The sequence below is a fragment of the Cricetulus griseus genome, chromosome 2 (assembly GCF_003668045.3).
Source record: "Cricetulus griseus strain 17A/GY chromosome 2, alternate assembly CriGri-PICRH-1.0, whole genome shotgun sequence".
In the NCBI taxonomy this organism is placed as follows: Eukaryota; Metazoa; Chordata; class Mammalia; order Rodentia; family Cricetidae; genus Cricetulus; species Cricetulus griseus.
Window position 1 is genome coordinate 448,474,936 of NC_048595.1, and position 12,632 is coordinate 448,487,567.

Sequence of the window (12,632 nt, forward strand, 5' to 3'; positions counted from 1 at the left end):
ATCATGTTGGAGAGAATTTAATGCATGAGGCAATTGAAGCAGTGTAGAAATAAGGAAGTGTTGTTTGCCTAACTTTGGTTTGGGATAGTTTAAGGTATTTGTATCAGAGGCTTTGTGTGAGCCTTCTTCAGTCACAGTGGATGAAAATGTAGGCACAGTACAATTGGCACTGTTTAGCAAGAACCTATGAATTTAATAAGGGCTGTCCTGCTAAGATGGCTTCAGATTGAGCTGTTGTCTCCTTTGGCCAGGTGGGTACATAGTTGACAATTTCTTGACTTTGGAAGTTTGCTCACATTGAAAGCAAGCCCCCAAAGGAAGGAGAGAGGGTGAGATAAATGTGAGGACGGCAGTTATTCTCATTCACGGCAGTTGAATGGTCTAGTTTTGCTGATCATCTCCTCCATGGCAGCCTCCCCCAGTTCAGCCTCTGTTTTTCCTCTGCCGGCTCTGCAAACAAGACAATGCACTTCATATCTATGCTTCTGGTCTGAGTGTGGCAACTGACTCTTCACACCTTGCGCAGCCAATCCTACAGTAGGCTTCTACCCTCTCAAACGCTCATCTGTCCTCCATATCAAGGTTGCTGGCCTGCGCTCCACTTAACTGTGATGAGAAATTCCATGCTTTCTTCTGTTACTATGCAGTTTAATTTCTCAGAGCACAAGCAGTCATTGAAGAGTAGTTGGGAGTAGTTCAAGAAAATTAATTATAAGTTAGGGAGAAATGAACTCTAAAATCGCCTCTTCAATATGTCTTTCCTGGTCGGATAGAAGAGGGTAAAAAGAAACAGACAAGTCAAGCTCTTATTTAAGGGCACATGTTCTGTGTCTTGCTCCCCTTTCATGCCCCTCATCTCCAATGTTCACTTTCCTTCTTTTTGGTAAAACTCTATTGTCCACCACCACTGGGACTTGTCTTGCTACAGTTTCTATTTGTTTCTTCTAAATGTGCAATCAATAAAATGAAACACACTGGGTGGTGGTGGCACACACCTTTAATCTCAGCACTTGGGAGGCAGAAGCAGGCAGGTCTCTGTGAGGTCGAGAACAGCCAGGTCTACAGGAGTTAATTCCAGGACATGCTCCAAAGCCACACAGAGAATCCCTGTCTCAAAAAGCTGAATAAAATAAATAAATAAATAAAATGAAACACTTTCCAGCCATGTATATGTATTTGAACTCTTTAAAATAGTCAGTTTGAACAACACCAAGGTTCTTTAGCAGAGGGTAGTAGAGATGGAGGGGTCTTTGGCATTTCAAATGTTGAGTGTCCTAATGTTTCCAGTAGAGTTATGCCTTTTCATCCTTCCTGGGAGAAACTAATACTAATGGATAAAGTGTGTGTGTGTGTGTGTGTCTGTGTGTGTGTGTGTGTGTGTGTGTGTGTGTGATATATATATATATATATATAATATATATATATATATATATATATGTTCATCCATGCATATTCACGAGGATGGAAATAAATCTCATAGCAGGTAAGATTGAATTCATATAACATGCACTGTGATACAGGAAGGTGAGATACACTTCACATGGATAAGCACAGGCAGTCAGTTCTCTCTAGTTTTCTTCAGCAGATACTCTGGTTTTCTGTGATAAATGTTAATAAAGAGGCTCCATACTTTGTTCTCTTGATGAGCCTTGCATTTTGCAACTAAAGAGCACTTTTTAAAAAACATTTATTTATTATTTTTTTTCTTTCAGATTTTTTATTTGAATTAGAAACCAGATTGTTTTATATGACAATCCCAGTTCCTTCCAGTCCTCTCCTACCACTCCCCCCCCACAACTAAAACCCTACCTATCACATATCCTTTCTGCTCCCCCTGGATGGTGAGGCCTTCCATAGGGTGTCATCAGAGTCTATCATATCCTTTGGGATAGGGCCTAGGCCCACCCCCATGTGTCTTGGCTCAGGGAGTATTCCTCTATGTGGAATGGGCTCCCAAAGTCCACACCTATGCTAGGGATAAGTACTGAACTACTACAGAGGTCCTGTAGATTTCCGAGGTTTCCTCAATGAAACCCATGTTCCTGGGGTCCCATGCTGGTATCCCAGCTATCAGTCTGGGGAGCAAGAGTTCCCCGATGTTCAGGTCAGCTGTTTCTGTGGGTTTCACCAGCCTGGTCTGGACCCCTTTGCTCTTCACTCGTCCTTCTCTGCATCTGGATTCCAGTTCAGTTCAGTGATTAGTTGTGGGTGTAGGCTTCTACTTCCACTAGCTGCTGGACGAGGGCTATTGGGTGGCATGTAAGTCAGTCATCAATCTCATTATCAGGGGAGGGCACTGAAGGTAGCCTCTCCTCTGTTGCTTAGATTGTTAGCTGGTGTCATCTTTGTAGATCTCTAGACATTTCCCTAGTGCCTGATTTGTCTGTAACCCTAAAATGTCTCCCTCTATTATGGTATCTCCATTCTTGTTATCTTCTATTCTTCCCCTGACTCAACCTTCCTGCTCCCTCATGTCCTCTGCATCCCTCCTCTTCTTCCCTTCTCATTCTCCTAGCTCCCTCCCCCCTCTTCCTGTGCTCCCAATGTGCTCAGGGGATCTTGACCGTTTCCCCTTCTCCAGGGAATCATGTATGTCTCTCTTAGGGTCCTCCTCGTTTACTAGCTTCTCTGGCAGTGTGGATTGTAGGCTGCTAATCCTTTACTCAATGTCTAAAATCCAGATATGAGTAAGTACATATCATGTTTGTCTTTTTGTGATTGGGTTACCTCTAAAGAGCACTTTTTAAAAAGTAATTTTAGTCTTCCATGCATGTATTGCACATAGGCTGCCTTCATTCATACAGAAAATCTAGAAAAGTAGATGTAATTTTATTTGTATGGTGGACAAGGGAATCATGTTAGGCAGCTTAAACCATTTGGACAAGGTCACATGACACATAAAATGTAACTGCATGATTTCAAAGCCTGTGCTATTTTTTTTTTTGAGATTTAGTCATAGTGTATCTCATTAAGTAATTCAATATCATGAGAACATGTCAGGACTGTCCCAACTCACCCAAGTGTGCAAAGAGTTTAGAGTAATAGGAAAGTTTACAGCTTTGGTTTGGTCCCCACCCACTCTTTTTGTTTTATTTTTGTTTTTCAAGCAAAGGGTGGGTACTCAGATTTGAATATCCTCATAATTAAACACAACATGTTTGGGGATATGTTGGGAAAAACAAGTTCCTATTCTGTAGAAGGAAATGATTACAAAGGAAAAAAGAAAAGACTACTGCTGTGTAGCTCAAGCTGACTTTGAGTTTGCAACTTTGGCCCTCTAAGTGCTGATATGAGTTGCTGTGCACACATACTACCACACCTGGGCGGGCTCTCCTTTCTAACGCATGCACACGGTGCTACAGCTGCCCTTTCAACACCGAGTTGCTTGTGTTCCACTTATTTTCTTATGCTTTAACCTTCAACAAATGGAAACGAAAATTTCCTTGGGGCTTCCTCTTTGACCCCTGGGTTATATAGAACTTTCCAAATATTTAAATATTCCCCACCATCTTTCTGTTACTGATTTCTACATTGATTTCATTATAGCTCTAGAAAATTACCTGCATAATTTACTTTCTTTTGTATTTGTTGAAGTCTTTCTTCTGTGAAGCCGGATGTAAGATGTGTTGATACCAGGACAATTAAAAACACTGTCTCTTTTCCCGTTTTTAGGGCATCCTCCACAGACAGGCATTTGAGCCTGTCGGTTGGTGATATTATTGCTTCTCACTGATCTGTCTAATTGTTCTATCGTTTGTTAGTAGAGGAATTTTGAAGCTGTCAGTCAGTGCGCATTTACCTATTCCTTCTCCACTTCTCCGTGTTTTGTGTTATATGTTCTAAGCTATGGTGTTTTATGCACGGTCACCAGCTTCCTGGTTATACTGACACTTTTATTGTATAACATCCCTGCCATTTCTGGCATCTTATGTTTTCTCTTAAGTCTACTTTAGCAGAAATTTATTTAGCTATCCTTGCTCTTTCTCCAACAGTTTGTATGATGATATATTTACCTTTCTTCCATCCTTCACTCGTAAGCGCCTTGAGTCTTATAATTGAAGTTATTTTCTTATAGAGAGGATACAGTTGAATGACTTCAAAAAAAACATTCTGGCAATTTCTTTTAAACACAAATTACTCTAACTTTTATTTTATGCAAGTGTATGTTCATTCTGTAATCCCAGGGGTTGACCCCAAGATGTTATCCACAATTAGCATACACTTAACCACTGAGATAAACCCTCAACCAGGTGTGATTTATCATCATTTTGGTAGGGTTTGGACATGTTATTTTATTTTAGTTTCTGATATATTCTCTTTGGTGTTTCTTCTCTTTTTTTTCTTTGATTTTTCTATAGTGCTCTTTCAGTTAAGCCCCTTGGCAAAGAATTGACTGGTCGAGTTCAGTATTAATCTGCCGATGCTCACACCCACCGTGGTGTCGTCATCCTTAATCTGCCGATGCTCACACACCCACCGTGGTGTCATTATCCTTAATCTGCCGATGCTCACACACCCACCGTGGTGTCGTCATCCTATCAGCTACAGTGTAATTTAGGAACCTTACCGTCTCCCACTTCTCTCCCCGTTTTAATTGTCTTCAATCTATTTCATGCACGCACACTAGAATAACATCAGATGTTATATATAATACACTGTCTACCCATGAAGAATTATTTAGACAGAATAATTTAAACGGAAAGGAAATCTGTTGTACTCAACACCCATGATTTTGCTTGCTTATTTTTTCCCCCCATTTTAGTTTGCTGTGCCAAAGTTCCTTCTTTTGTTGTTTTATTTCTGTTTAAAATTCCCTTCAAACTTTTACCAAGGTGGGCCCAACAGTAATAACATCTCTCAGTACATAGTGCCTGTGAACATCTTCATTCTGGGATAACGGCTCTTTTCTTTCAGCACCTGAGAAATGGACTGTTGCTCCCTCTGGCTTCTCCCTGGACTTCAGCTGTTGTCTGGGTTATTTTCTGTTGCAATGAAACTAATGTTGTTTCCTATTGCAAGGATTCCTCATTCCTTGTTTTTGGGAGTTTGGGTCTGATATATTGTGTTCAATATTTCTTTAGGGTTTTTCCTAGGGACTTTTCTCAGCTTCTAGACAGTTGAAGGTTTTGTGTTCTGTCTGATTTGGAGAGCCTCCAGTCATTACAGCAAAACCATTTCTCAGCACTGGTCCTCCCTCTGCTTTGCTGAGGCTCTGGCTATGGGGATGCTAGCTAGCTCTCTCACAGTTCCACAGGTTTCCAAGACTCCATTTACTTGTTTTTTAGTCTAGTGTCTCTCAATTATGTAGCTTACACTATCTCCACTGTTTCTAATTCAAAGTCTCCAATTATTTCCTCACCCACTTCTGGTATGCTATCAAGCTCAGTCACCTAAAATATTTTGTTTATTATTATACTTTTCAATTCTCACACTATCTTCTCATTTTTCCTTATATCTTATATTTCTTTGCTGAATTATTTTTCTCCTTGTCTTCCCCTTCCTCATTCTCCTCCTCACCTTCTTTGATGATAGGAACGGAACTTTCCTGGACTGCCCAGATTAACACAAAACTCCGGGGCTCAAAGGATTCCTCCTCTGCAGCCCCTAAACACTCTGCAAGCATATATCGACTGTACCACAGTTTGTGTTTGTCATTTATTTCAATTATATTGGTAATTGTTAAGGAATTTTTATGAAGACTACTTTTAAACCTTTGAGGTGACCCTGGCATTTATCCTCTCCTACTGACTGTATACCACTCAATGTTACTGTTCCTAGTGTGTTCTTTCCCTTGCCCTGTGACTAGAGAAAATGGGACTTGGCTGTTAATTTCATTTCTTCCTGCACTCACTGATATTTCTAGGCAATTATCTTCTCCACATCATCGCTGTGGTATGTGATACATAAGGAAAATCCGGGGAATCAACAATTGCAAGTTTGGGACAGGCTTCCAGTGTCCTTAACTGGTGTTCCTTTATCTACTGAACAGCTTTCTTATATTTGTTTAACATATAATGCCCAGAATTTGGTTTGGGGCTAAGAAAAGCCCTATCTACTTCATCTTCCCTGACACATCTCTTCATTTAACTTTAAGAACAATGAAAAGGAAACTATTTTAATGGCAGTTTTTAGATAATGATATACTATAAAATATCATTTTATAGTTTATTTTTGTTTACTATAATACTCAGAGGTTTTAACATGTCCGTTCATATTGAACTTCATTCTTCTTTACCCACACCTAACATCTCATTAAGCAAAATGTCATTATTTCTTTAGCCAGGCTCCTATTAATAAACTCTCTTTCACAATGATGTTGTAATGAATAGCATTGCATATATTATTTCACTGCAGCTATTCCAGTAAAAAAATTGCCAAATATTAAATTCAACTACTGTCTTTCACAATATATTAATCAGTAGTACAAGGTGTTCCTTTTGGGTCCACTACATTTTCTTTCTTTAAAACAATGAACTGTAAGTTCCAAGACTTACAGATAGAGTCTGGTCACTGTTTCCCCCTCACAGTGTCAATGAATGCCTAATATTGTCTGCAAGTCTTTGCCTGGGGGAACAATTCTTTAATTATCTTATAGTTCAGGATCCCTGAGTTGGTGTGGCTTGAAGACAAGTTGGTGCCTGCCAGTCTTAGTGTCTGTCCTATTTTTGTGCACATTAATTAATGTCTGTATTTGATTATTTGTGTGCATTTGAGGAGTTTCAGAGGAGAAGTTTAGAGGAGCATGCTTACTTAAAACAACAACAAAAACCTTTTCCTAGAGAAAAAAAAACTGTAGGTCAATGAAAATATACAAACATGGCTTTCTTGATTTGTTTGAAATGTCTTCAGAATTAACTTCTTTCTGTTCTTTAATATAAGTGACAAAACCAAGCAACACTTCTAGGCACATTCTGTAGCAGTATTCTAAGAAGGGACAACAGTCTGTAGACATCTTAGCTAAGAATCACTAATAATGCTGATGTTTCTTTGCTGATTTTACTTCTGTGATGGGAATATTAGGACCATCAGGTCCCATGGAGGGAAATTTCAGAAACTTCTCCTCAATTGAACATGGGAATAAATTTTGCAAGTTCATGAATCAGTTGTTTGAAACTCTAAGCCTAATTTTTCCATAAAAACATATTCTTAGAGAATCACAGAGAGAATTATAGATTATTTTGAAACCAAATTATAACTGCACAATTATTGATTTTCCTATTTATTTGGCCCTAAATTCCTGGAGTGGGGGCAAGACTGTACCTTCTCTATTTCTGTGCCCTAGAACACAACACTGATCTGGTTCATAGTATGTCTTCAATAAGTCAGAATGGGAGTGGGTCAGAAAAGTCTTAGTGCTCTCTAAGAGTCCTTTTCATGAAGGTAGATCCATCACTGGAACTTCTTTCTAGCCTCCCAAAGAAGAGAATTCCCTTTGGTCTGCTCTACTTGGTCGGTCTCCCATCTTTCTGAAGCTCTGCAAAAGAGCCAGGGATTCCCAAATTTTAAGTCTTTGATACAGAAAGCCTTCCAGGCCCAATGTAGTCTATTATCAGCCTGAGGTACAAGGCTGTTGGATATGTGGGCTCTATTTTTTACATCTATAGAAACAACTGGCTCTATTTTGTCTATGCCTTTGTCTTATTTCTCAGTTGTTTGGACTGGGGTAGTGAGAACTCTATTGCTGACCTCAGAAATAGAGATGAAGGAACTGAGGCCAACAGATTTGAAGCTAATCAGCAACATCCAAAAATTAGTTTCTGAGCATGTGCGATGTAAGGAACACAGACACAAACACGGCTCAGAGGTTTCCAAAGCTCTCAGTGGTCAGCCTAGTCCCACACAGCAAGCTACTGCTGGAGAGGAAGCTGGGAAAGGACTTGCTATGCTTAAAAGACTTTCATTTATTCTTGCTTCCTTTCCTCCTTTGTTTCTATCCCCCTTTTATGATATAATTAAGAGTTAGACATTCCTATGCAAACCATGGAGCTCTGTATTTTTCAAACCACAGGCTATAATTATCTGACCTAACTCTATGCTCCTGCACACAGGAGGAGCCCTGTGGTCCTTAGGAGACATCAGCTTACAAGCCAACTCTTGGCAACCAGCCATACTAGAGAGTGGTGAGACGCCCAGAAGTCCTGCTTACCTGCTTGATCAAGTGTCCTCTTCATGGCTGATTAAAAACTGCCTATGATTTAGAAACTGGCTTCTGAAAAAGCAACACAAAGTTCCAACTTAGATAAAGGCTGCCTCCAGGAGGCCTTACTTGGGTCATTCTCCCCCTCTCTGTAAAAAGGTGAGCACTGACTAAACACCTACTACAATATAAGTCTAAGGGACTGACCAGTGTAGAGAAACATGCAGGCTATCCCAGCACCATGTACAAAGTGTTTGGCAGCGAAAGAACACAGATTGACAGGACTTAGGATTCAGGGTACCATATCTGGTGATGCTGGGCTCTAAGGACATCAAGGGATGAGTCTGGCTGAGAATGCTCCGTGAACCCACTGCCGTGACAAGAGGGCAGATACAGGCGTATACCATATGCTGTCTGATGGGAGCTGACAGACAGCCTGGAACTGCCACCAAACTTGTACCCCTCATTTCCAGCGTCATTCCTCACAGCCTTGGCCAGCAATTCAGACATAGTCCACCTGTGCTCTTTCTGCCTCCCTCCTCAACACAGTCAGTGACATTCCTCACCTTTTGTTTCAGTGTCTGGATAAGTATTTTGAGGCATTAGTTAATCCACTTTGGGCTTATCCTTAAGTGACAGGGGATACAGGCATCACCCGAAGGATATTTCTTCTTACTACCATTAGTTGCCCAAAGCCTGGATCCCAGAAAGTGAGCAGAGTTTGCTGGCAAAGAAACTGGAAAGATGGAAGGAGGAGAAAGGCCTTTCCTGAGAGGGATTTTCCTATAGCTGGAAAGGAGGGCAAGAGAGCAGCAGCCAATTCTGGGATCCTGGGATTTGAGGCCCACCTCTAAGGACACCACAATATTTTAAATATGAATGGCTGAGGATGTGGGGTGCTCTTCAGGATGGTCCCAGATCTGAGGGTGTGAGGTACTCTGCACATTGGCCCCAGATCTGAGGATGTGGGATGCTCCTCTGCATGGCCTCAGATCTGAATATTGCTCTGATGTTAATTAGTGAAGAGGGGAAAAGATCCACGCATGGTATCACACACTTTTAATCTCAGCATTGGAGAGGCAGAGACAGGAGGATCTCTATGAGTTTAAGGGCAGTCTGATCTACATAATGAGTTCCATGCCACCTTGGACTAAATAGAGAACCTGTCTCAAAAAAACAAAAAAAAAACAAAAAAAAAAACAAAAAAAACAAAAAAACAAAATCCCAAAACAAAGAATGGAAAAGACCTGAAAGTAGGGATTATATGTTTAAGTCAGAGTCATGCCATCTATGGACACACACACTGCAATACCTAACTCTAGATGGCAGTTCTGGAAGGGAAAAGGGAAATGTGTGATAGATGGATTCGATAGCCTAAGGGACACCTGTGGGTATCAGGAGAGGAGACTCTGTGGCACATTTCCCTTCTCTCCTTGCCATAGATGCCTCCTTAGCAGTTACCCTTTACTTCTGTGGAGGCTGCTTGTGCCACCTGACCCCCCAGGAGCCTCTGCTTGTATTTTCCAGGTAGGGCCTGTGGTTACTAGTATCTCAGTCCACTTACTTTGGGAGACCTCTGCCTGCCTTCATTTACTGTGTTGGCAGACATTGCCTGGGCTGCACTTTGTGATGACAGCCTGCTGGAAGCACAATGGTTATTAAAATGGTAACGTGTTCCTTGCATTGCTATATTGTACTTCAGTTTCAGGTCACTATGCTCTTACCGAGTTTACTTGTCTTGTCCTCTCAAGATGGTGGTGGGCTAAATGGCAGTCCATCAATGTATAACTCTTCTGAGACAAGTGACATTTGAAAAGTGAGGTTTTTTTTTTTTTTTTTTTTTTTTTGGAAGGACATCTCTAGGCCAAGATGTAACCACAAAGATGGCATTTGGGATGGAGCACCTGAGCCCAGGCTCTGAAAGGCCTTCAGAATACAAGTTCAATTCAACAATTGGGACTAGTCCTTTTAAAGCATGTCTCTTTTTTATTATTTACGGATTGAACTGAACTGCTCTTTGTGGAACACACAGTAAGCCTTGCAAAGTGTCTTCATATTGCTTTTAACTCTCACAGGCCCACAGCCACAGGTCTCATAGGCCCCACGCAATCTAATTCAGATGGTCCATAGACAGAACCCTGATGAACCACATGTAAAGCTATTGTCAGCCATGCCTGACTAGTGAATAGGTGTTCTTTATGACACTCAGGAACTAACCTAACTTTTGACTGGGCCTTTAATCCCAGCACTCAGGAGGCAGAGGCAGGTGGATCTCTGTGGGTTCGAGACCAGCCTGGTCTATAAGAGGTCCTTCTAGGACAACCTCCAAAGCCACAGAGAAACCCTGTCTCGAAAAACAAACAATCAAACAAAAATAAGCCAAAAACAAAAAACGAAAAAGAATCTCAGAGATTGGAACACAGGGCACCACCTTGCAAGGGACACAGGTGGAGATTATGCCCCCTCGTGGAGCTAGCCTTGAGCCTAGTGAACCGAGAGAGGCCAGTTTGGATTTTATTGCTTCTGGCCAAAGAACATTGCTAAATTTTCAGAACAAAGGAGGCCAAGTTACAAGGTGTTCTCCTGAAAAGATTATGAGTTCAGCCAGGGGAAAAATGAAATCAAGTGCCTTAAAGTAAAATGTAATGTTTTCAGGTAGATTTACAAGAATGAAATTCATAACAACACACTGCTGCGATAGATTCTTCTCCTAAGGTACCATGAGATAAACAAAAACGACAACCCAAAAAAGAAATGTTAAAAAATCTGACCACTTACGCATTCAACAGCAGTACGATGCACTAGGGTCTATTATTCGAGCACTAGGGTCTATTATTCGAGAAGTTACATGTGTACCACATTGGGGAAGAGTAACTATTATTTTGAGAACATTTATGAATCTGGCCTCTTCCTTCCGTTTTCTGACACTTAAATCAGAGCACACGAGAGGCAATCCAGTAAATACCCTTCACTTCAGAGAAACCTGAAGCCATCTCTTGGGCCCAGAGTGTTTATATTTACTAATTTGTTGGGGACATATATAAACTCTGGAACAAAACCGACTCGGTTAAGTTTGTACTAGTCTATGACTCTTTGTGTTCGGATAAAGCACCCTTTCAAACACCAAACAAGACTGGAACCCCGATTTACATTTAGAAGCACAAAAACAGCCCAGCCCTATATTAGGGCTGTGACTTTAAGAAAGTTCCTCACGTTTTTCTGTATCTCTAAAATGCTGATTAGAACAGTTGAAAGATGTAAACTTGGAAATGTGTGTCAAAAGGGTTGGCACCTAGAGCTAAATAAATACCAGCAAACATTTGTGTGCTGAATTTAAACCACTTTGTCAGGGGAGAGGCACACAGATAGAGAAAAGATAATTTTGCTGGGAAAGGCATGCCATTCCTGCAAACCCAGAGCTCTGGAGAGAAGGCAGGAAGCTTCTCTGGAGCTTGAGCCCAGCCTAAGCCACAGAGAGAGACCCTGTGAAGAAAGAAAATAAAAGGGGGGGGGGAGGCGGGGAGAGGAAGGAAAAGAGAAGAGAAACAAATGACTCAGAATCTGAATTTGGCCTTCACCCCGCCCCCCTTATATAGCTCTCTCTCTCTCTCTCTCTCTCTCTCTCTCTCTCTCTCTCTCTCTCTCTCTCTCTCTCTCTCTCTCTCTCTCCTCCCTCTCTCTCTCTCTCTTTTCTTTCCTTTTTTTTAAAAAATGAAGAATTGCAGTGTAATTTGTAACTTCATGGGCTTCTGCTCTCCTCAACTTCTGCTCAGCAGAAACTCACAAATGACAGCCATGCCCACACAGCTCAGCACACCGCTCGGTGGGAACCGTCCTCATTCCCAGGCCTGCGAGCTGCGGCTCGTCGGCGGGAGCGCGGGGTATTCGCCTGGGAGAGGTGGTGGCATCAAGCCGCCTCGCGTTCGGGCCACCGCCTCCCCTTCTGCGCTCTCCTGCCGGTCGCCCAGCGCCTTGTCCCGCCGCCCGCCCTTCGGAGCGTGCGAGCCTGGCGCAGGAGGCGGGCTCTGCGCTCACCGGCCTCGCCTCCGCAGCCGGAGGGAGGGAGGGAGGAGGCGGGAAGGCGGGCGGAGGCGGGGGAGGAGGCGGGACTACGGCGGGCCGGAGCTGGCGCCGAGCGCGGTGGGAGAGCAGCGGGTACCCGGCTGGCTTGGCTGGCGGCCTCTGCCCGCACCTCGGCGCCGCAGCCCCGCATCTCTCCCGCCCTTGGCTCCGACTCCGCGGCCGGCGGCACAGAGGAGCCGGCGGAACCCTGGATCACTGGTACGTTGGACTGGGATCGCCACTCCTTCTGCAACCTTTTGTGCTGCAGAGGTGGCGGTGGTGATGGGTGGGGTACGCGCGTGAGTGTGGGGTGCCCCAGCCGGCGAGTCACTGTGCCAGCCCCAGGCACGGCGCCGCCCCTTCCTCCTCGCCTCGTGTCCGGGCTGGGCGAGCGGTGTGTGTGTGTGAGTGTGAGTGTGTATGTGTGTGTGTG

General features: G+C 42.8%; 2 protein-coding genes across 3 annotated transcripts in view; one reads left to right on the forward strand and one right to left on the reverse strand.

Annotated features, from left to right (window-relative positions):
- LOC103164087 (atherin-like) overlaps positions 1-12,632 on the reverse strand; it is a 12,782-nt gene continuing 150 nt past the window's right edge. The window contains exons 2-4 of the mRNA XM_027395995.2: positions 11,922-12,407; positions 8,147-8,209; positions 1-450 (exon numbers count right to left, since the gene is read on the reverse strand). Of these exons, the coding sequence (XP_027251796.1) occupies positions 8,155-8,209; positions 11,922-12,407 (541 nt within the window). The 3' untranslated portion in view covers positions 1-450; positions 8,147-8,154. The remainder of the gene's footprint in view (positions 451-8,146; positions 8,210-11,921; positions 12,408-12,632) is intronic.
- Positions 12,243-12,632, forward strand: part of Macir (macrophage immunometabolism regulator) — a 21,363-nt gene continuing 20,973 nt past the window's right edge. For both annotated transcript variants that reach the window (XM_027397729.2, XM_027397725.2), the window contains exon 1: positions 12,243-12,418. The gene's annotated coding sequence lies outside the window, so the exon portion shown is untranslated. The remainder of the gene's footprint in view (positions 12,419-12,632) is intronic.